Source organism: Lipotes vexillifer, unplaced genomic scaffold, assembly GCF_000442215.2.
Source record: "Lipotes vexillifer unplaced genomic scaffold, Lipotes_vexillifer_v1.1 scaffold496, whole genome shotgun sequence".
NCBI classification, from domain to species: domain Eukaryota; kingdom Metazoa; phylum Chordata; class Mammalia; order Artiodactyla; family Lipotidae; genus Lipotes; species Lipotes vexillifer.
Genome location: NW_006786690.1, coordinates 6615989 through 6623519, shown reverse-complemented (window position 1 = coordinate 6623519; position 7531 = coordinate 6615989). Strand labels below are relative to the sequence as shown.

The following is a 7531-nucleotide window of genomic DNA, read 5'->3' as shown; positions in this document are numbered from 1 at the left end:
TCTCCAACTCTGTGGATACAATCTGGGGGAGATCTGACCAGGGTGAGGGTGAAAGGCCTCCAGAATGGCTTTCCAGGCAGAGAAATGGCTTTCCAGGCCTCGCTTGTCCCTGCCATGCTGTCTCTGGGACAAAAATGACCTGGGGATGAAAGGAGATGGGGAACTTCAGCTCCAAGGGCAGAATCAGAGGAGTTACTGACACAGGCACTTGGGCAGAGACCCAAGCACCTTCCCAGCTGGGTGGTCTGCACAGGGATCAACCCAACCCCGGAAGTGGCCCTCCCAGGGACGGCCAGTGGAGGAGGGCAGACGGGAGAAGACCCCAGCCCCATCAGGACTCGCCTGCTTCCCGCCCAGTTTCCCAGGAGGCAGGTGCCGTCACGGTCCCATTTTACAGATGTGGAGGCTAAGGCACAAAGAAGTTAATAACTTGCTCAGGGTTACACAGTATGTACGTGGCAGAGCACAGCCGAGTAATTGGCCCAAGGCCACCAGGAAGTGGCTGTCCAGAGAATCTATCCTCAGGCAGTACTCTAGATCCTGGGACCTAGCTGCTACCCCACAAGCAAGTTTCTCCCTTTCTAAATCCCTTTCTGAAAAGCAAATATCCCCTGGCAAGGGAGGCATGAGGTCCTTGACCCCAGGACCTCAGTGCAGGAGTTCTATACTGCTGCCAGGAAGACCGAAGCCAGGCAGGGCCCGGCACCCTTTTCCTTGCTCTTTCTCTGCACATCCTTTCCCTCATTGCATCTAAATCAGGTCACACTGCGCCTGCTGCAGGCACCTGTCACCCAGCCTCTGTGCTCAGCCTGGAACACTGCACCCCAGGCTGTTCCAGGACAAACTGGGGCCTGAGCCACAGGCTTCCCCAGAGGCATCTCTGGAGCCTGGAGGATGGACGGGGGCTGGCAGGGTTCATGGTGAAATCGGGATCACAGACCCACCTTGAGAGGCATCAGACCAGGGGAAGCCCAGGGTCCCTGAGGCTCACAGCCCTAGTTCACCAGGGTCCTGGTCCTCCCTCCCCCTCCCCCTCCATCCCTTCCTTCTTTCCCTTTCTCCTGTGCTCAGCACAGACCAGGAAGCAGCTGGGGAAGGGAAGGTACAGGCTTTGGAGGAAGGCTGCTTCCTATCCCAGCCAGCCTGACCACTCACCAGTTATGTGATCCTGGCTTTCAGATGTCCCCCTCAGTTTCCCTACCTGTAACGTGAGGGAGTGTGAGCATTAGCAATGACTGCAAAACACTAGACACTGGTAGGTGCCTCCATTTCGAATCCCTCCTCTGAACTGAGCCCTGGCAGGGAGCTGGGGCACAGGCAAAGGAGGAGGGGCACCCCCTGTCCTTACCTCGCTCACAGCCCTGTGGAGGAGACAAGCCATCACAGATGGGCAGTTACGGAGCTTTGTGATGTGTGATGTGGCAGACAAGAGGCTGTGGATGTCCCGAGGAGGGCGTGTCTGATGGGCTGGGGTATCAGGGAAGGCTTCATGGAGGAGGTGACAGTGGAACTGGGTCTTAAGTGGTGAATAGGACTTTGAAAGGCAGAGAAGAAGGCTACAATCATTACACGAAAAGGCTCCAGTGTGGGAAAGGCATAGTGAGATCAATGTGTTTGGAGCAAAGTGATCATGTAGGACACAGCAGGAGGTGACACGGAACGGTGGTAGGGAACCAATGGGGAAGAACCTTGAATCCCACGCTAGGAGCTTAACCTGACCTGCTGGACAAAAACAATGGGAGCCATTAAGCTCAGGGGAAAGGGAGGCTGCTGTGTGTGTGTGTGTGTGTGTGTGTGTGTGTGTGTGTGTCTGTGCACGCATGTGCCTACACCTGGGGTGACAGAGGGGATGGGAAGGGAAACAGCCTGGAGGTTGAAGGACTAGGTACGAGCTGGTAGAGATGGCCCAGGAGAGAGCAAAGTAGCAGCCCCAATGGGGATGGAGAGCAGAGGAGGATTTCGGGAGAGCGTTCAGGCAGAAATGTCAAGGCTTGGGGAGAAGCTTAATGCAGGAAACAATGTAGTCTCATGGTTAAGGACATGGGCTCTGTGGTCCTCCTGCTTGAGTTAACTCCCAGCCCCATCACCTCCTGGCTGGGTGGCCTTGGATAAGTTACCTCACCTCTCTGAGCTTTGGTGTTTTCATCTGTAGTACATGGATAGTAAGAGTACCTACCTCTGAGGGGTGCTACCCAATTTTATATATAAAGCACTTGGAATGATGTTTCATCTATTTGACAAGTATTTATTGAGCATCTACTATACCCCAGTATTATTCTATGGGTGGCAGATATAGCTGAGAAACAAACTAAAAATTCTTGCCTTCACAGGGGATTATACTCTATCTAGAGAGTTGGGGAGACACATCAAACAAGATACATAAGCAGAATATACAGTCTATCAGATGGTGGTAACTGCTAAGGAAAAAACAGGAAAAGAGAGCTAGGAAGTGTTGAGAGGTTGCAATTTTAAGAGCGACCTAAGTGCCTGAGTGACTCAGGTTTTGGAGATGGAGCAATCATGAATGGCATCTCAAGTTCAAGGAATGAGCAGAAATTGGAGGCTGAGCTGGAGGGTAGCAGAGGTTACTGAGATGCAGGGGTTTGGGGATAACAGCTCAGTGAATTGGGTGCACCCTTCCCATGGATGCTAAAGTCACCCCAGCTGATGGCAGGGCTTGGGGAGCAGGGAAGCCAGGAGTCAGGTGCCAAGTGTTTGCTAAAAGGAGGGTGTGGTTGGGACCTTGAAGATGGCAAGCAACAAAGCGGGGGTGGGGTGTAGCTAAAAGACATCAGCCTCCCAACCTGAGGGGTGCAAGGAATAGCAGCTCCTCCTGGAAGAAGGGGGAACAGGTCCTCAGGCAAGGACACAGAGAGCCTCTCAGGGAGCCTGCTGGCTGCCGAGTGGTGGTTGCAGAAGGCATAGCGGGAGGTTAGAAGAGGAGGAAGGGGGCCAGGGGCTGGCTCAGGGGCGCAGAACCACAGAGCATCCCTTATGGATGGATGGTCTGTTCGAAGATGGGTGGGACCTCCGTGCTGGCGGGGAGGGTGTATCTGGGCTGCTGACTGATAAATACTGGGATGAAAACCTAAATGATGGATTTAACTCCGACATCTTCCCTGGGGAGCTGCCCTCAGCTAGAAAAATGGGAAACCCAGAAATGGCCAGCTTTGCCCTGTGATTATATGTATTGATCCATTCATTCATTCAACAATATTTATTCACCACCTGCTAATAATGCAAGCACTCCTCAAGGCACTTGGGATATATCTTGAGAAAAACAGGTCCCAAATCCTTGCCCTTGTGGAGGGGAGACAGGTGATAAGCAATAAACATAATAAATGCTTTATATAGAGTATGTTAGTAATATGTGCTCTGGGAAAAATAAAAAAGCAGGATGAGGGATTGGAAGTGAAGCTGGGGGAGCAGGTTGCAAGTTGAAATGCAGTATTAAGGATAGGCCGCCCTGAGAAGGTGCCATTTGAGCAAAGACTTGAAGGAGTGAGGGTGAGAGCCACGTGGATAATGAGGGGGAAAACGTTCCAGGAAGTGGGAGCAGCCAGTGCAAAAGCTCTATGGCATAAGAGCCAGAGCAGAGTCACCAGTGGGGAGATCAAAAAGGAAAGGGCATGGGGCCCAGATCAGGGGGACTTGAGGGGCGAGGGGAGCTAGCAAGGGTTTGAACTCTAGAACCACATGACTGGATCCATGTCTTCAAAGGATCACTCTGGCTGCTCCACTGGGGATAAACTGTAGGGGGACAAGAGGGTGGCAGCAGTGCAGGTGACAGGAAGGGGTCAGGTTTTGAATCTGTTGGCTTTTGCAGCTTCATTTAATATCTGTCACCTCCATTATTTTATATGTCACTTCTGCCTTGTTCGCCTGTCTCCCAGCGCCTAGGTGACCGCTAAAGGTTAGTGTCCCTGGGAGGCTGCCGGCATTCATTCATTCATTCATTTCACGTTACAAATATTTATTGAGCTCCTACTATGTGCCAGGCACTGTGCTGAGTACTTTGTACACATTATTCAATTTAATCTTCACAGTACTGATGAGATGGGAGCTATTGGCCCCTCCACTCACCTGGTTTTATAAAGGAGGGGACAAATACCCAGGGATTACAGTGGCTCGCTCACTTCTTAGAAAATCTCTTTCCTGCCCGCCCCCTCACTCTCCCCTTGGCTGCTCTAAGGTCTAGTGGCCCCTTCCATCCCTTCTCCCAGCACATTCACTCCCCTTTCTCTTGTCTCTCACCTCACCAGCCCAGATTCTGCATCCCAAAAGTCAAGGACCTGGGAAAAGACAGGTGGTCTGGCCAATCAGGAAGGAGGTGAGGCGGGTAAACGCCTAGTGAAATACTGACCCTGACACACTAAGATCAGCCCCTGTCACCACCTCAGCCCCGCTCACACCACACTGTTCCTGAGGCCGAGCCTGGCTTCTCACACTGCCTTGGGCTTCCACTGTCTGGTGGCTTCCTCCCTGTTAGGTCTCTCCTAGGAGTTTCCTGTGGCCTGATGCCCACTGGAGGCCCAGGTTGGGATGGTTGGAGGGAGGGTGCTCAGCATTACTTGCTCTGGTCCCCATCATCTCTCACAGGGATGCCCCCGGGCTCCTCCAGGAGAAAGTCCCACACACGCACCCTGGGTACCAGTATGTCCTTGGGGCACCCCAAACTCATGCGTGAAACCAAATGCGTCTGAAGCCTCGATGTCATCACCTGCAAAACAATACACTTTATAAGGTTGTGAGAATTAAATGAGATAATATGTGTGCCTGGCACAGTTTCAGTTTTCAACAAATTCCACCTGCTGTTACCATCATCTTCCCCCACTCCCCAACTCCTCTGCCTCTGGATTGTAAGTTCCTTAAGGACGGAGTTGTATCTTATATTTGTATGCCTAGTGGCTAATTCAGGGCCTGGAATGCAGTAGGTGCTTATCAATGCTGGATGAATCGATGGAGACTGCATGAATTAGGCCCTGCAGAATTTCAAGTTTACTCTTCCCAAGAGGGCTGACATTGTTAAAGGGTCAGTGCTGAGTGAGTCTGCCTGTGTTATCAACATCGCTCACCCAAGCCCTACTCTCTGGGTGAGAGTCACCCCAGGAAGCTGGGGTGGGCACAGGGCCAGTGTAGGATGAGTGGGCTGGCTGAGACGCCCTGGGCAAAACTCTCCCTTGAGTTGAACTGAAGCTTAAGTTCAAGTCCACCACACGTCTGGGTGCTGGTTCCCAGTCAGCATTCTGGACGGGAGGGAACCAGGAGAAGGAGCGCGGGATTGTGGATGGCAAGGAGTGAGGCTCTGTCAGGAAAAGACCTCCACCGTCTTGTTCTGGGCTTGGCCAGGCCCCTGAGACCGAGAACTCCTGAAAGAAAGCAGCTGGGGATACAGCCGCTCCCTCCCAGCCCCTTACCTTCCTCCTACTGTCAGTCAGCCCACTGCAGATATGCCAGGGCTGAGAGCTGTCTGAGCCGGAGCCTCAGAGAGAACATAATTAAAAAGACACTGCTGGCCTACCTGAGGATCCTTGCTTGGGGACACAAGGAGGACATAGAAGCAAAGAGTTCCCTTCTCAGAGCAAAGGCAGAGTAATCAGCACTTACTGAACAGCCTCGCAAATAAATGGCAACAGGCTACCAGCCCGCTGCAGCTTTGCCTGGCACGTACATCACCGAGAGGAAGACCCAGAAAGAATCTCAGATTCGTATTCCACACCCTCTGTTTGACTTTGCTTCCCACTCCCACCCCACCTCATGAAGGCAGGTGATTGCCTGGGAGGGTCTCAGGAACCTCATAGAGAATCAATACCCTGCCCTGAGAAACGCTCCAAAGTCTTTGGTGTTGGAATAATGACAGTCATACCTTCTTTTATGTATTCAGTCAGCACTGAGGATGCCATGGGCAGCAAAAATAGACCTGGCCTCCAGGGGCATGCACTCCAAAAGGGATGACGGACGTGAATCAGGTAATCTCACGGGAACAAGATGCATCCCTACAAACTAATGGAAGTGCTCAGAGGGAGAGAAGTTCAGCTCTGTAAGAGGCAGAGAAAGGATGCTGGGCATGCGTCGACTGGCTTCCCGGTGAAGGGGTCCCTGAGTTGACACTGAAGGACAATAGGGGGTCACTAGTTTACAGTGGGTCATGGGGTGAGCCTTCCAGGTAGAGTGTGGCAAGTACAAAGGTGGAGAGAGCACAGGACACATCTGAGGGATGGCATGGAAGCTGGGAGGCACAAAAAGTGTGGTTGGGAACATGATGACAGATCAGCTAGAGAGGAAGGCAGGGCCAGATCACACAGGGCTCTAGGCCAAAACTTTAAAAGGGTTTTGGTCTCTATTCTAGGAGAAATAGGAAACCGTTGGTGGGCGAGAGAGGGTGGCGGGGGTGATGGAAATCTGTCCAACTTGTGTGTTGGTCTGTTCATTCTGGCCACTGGGTAGAGAATGGATTCCGGAGTTCGGTGGGGAGGAGTATATTCAAGAGGCCAGTTAGGAGCTGCGGCCCACGTGGAGATGGTGATGGCGGGGGCAGGGATGCTGATGGCAGAGGAGGAAAGGCATGGATGGATGCCAAGGTCTTCCCAGAGATAAATCATGATCTTTGGCAATAGCTTAAGTGTGGGAGTGGGAAAAAGAGGTGCCAAGAACGGCCCCCAGGCTTTTGGTCTGCATACCTGGAGGGATGGTGGCTCTTTTCACTTTAGTATCTTTGGAGGGGTGGGTGTTTCTCACTTCCCTTACACCCCAAGTGTTGACGGTAGTGGGTAGATTCACTGAAGTCAGCGAAGGAGGGGCTTAGTGAGCTATTCCAATCGTCTCATTCTACAGAGGAAGTATCTGAGGCTCAGAGATCACAGGACTGACAAAGGGATGGGATCCGAGCCCCTGGACTCCCATCCGGAGCTAGGAGAGCACTGCCATGGAGAAGCTCAGGTTGGACACGAGCCTGCCTGGACTCTAACCCTGCCTGCGCTCCCACCCACTGAGTGGATCCGGGCAGGTCACGTGTCTTTAGGCCTCAGTCTCTCTACTGTGAAATGGAAAGAAATGGAATGACCACTCCTTCTCTTCTTTTTTTTTTTTTTAACATCTTTATTGGGGTATAATTGCTTTACAATGGTGTGTTAGTTTCTGCTTTATAACAAAGTGAATCAGTTACACCTATACATATGTTCCCATATCTCTTCCCTCTTGCGTCTCCCTCCCTCCCACCCTCCCGATCCCACCCCTCCAGGCGGTCACAAAGCACTGAGCCGATATCCCTGTGCCATGTGGCTGCTTCCCACTAGCTATCTACCTTACGTTTGTTAGTATATATATGTCCACGTCTCTCCTTCCCTTCTGAGGGGTGGTCAAGCGTCACTGTGGGTCACTGAGTAGCTGGGGGAAGTGAAGAGAACAATGCTTTGACTTCCTGTGGGGGCTGAAGTGGGAGAACTGAGTTGGGGAGGGATGGGAGGGGTCTCTCCCCACTTCCTGCCTTCCTGTCTCTTGCAGGCCCTGAAGGCTGAGTAGCCATCAAGAT

At 52.3% G+C, this 7531-nt stretch overlaps 1 protein-coding gene across 1 annotated transcript in view; it reads left to right on the top strand.

The window, feature by feature from the left end:
* Nucleotides 1–5951: 5951 nt before the first annotated feature.
* VWA5B1 (von Willebrand factor A domain containing 5B1) overlaps nucleotides 5952–7531 on the top strand; it is a 42837-nt gene continuing 41257 nt past the window's right edge. The window contains 1 exon segment of the mRNA XM_007459312.1: nucleotides 5952–5969. Coding sequence (XP_007459374.1) covers nucleotides 5952–5969 — 18 coding nt within the window.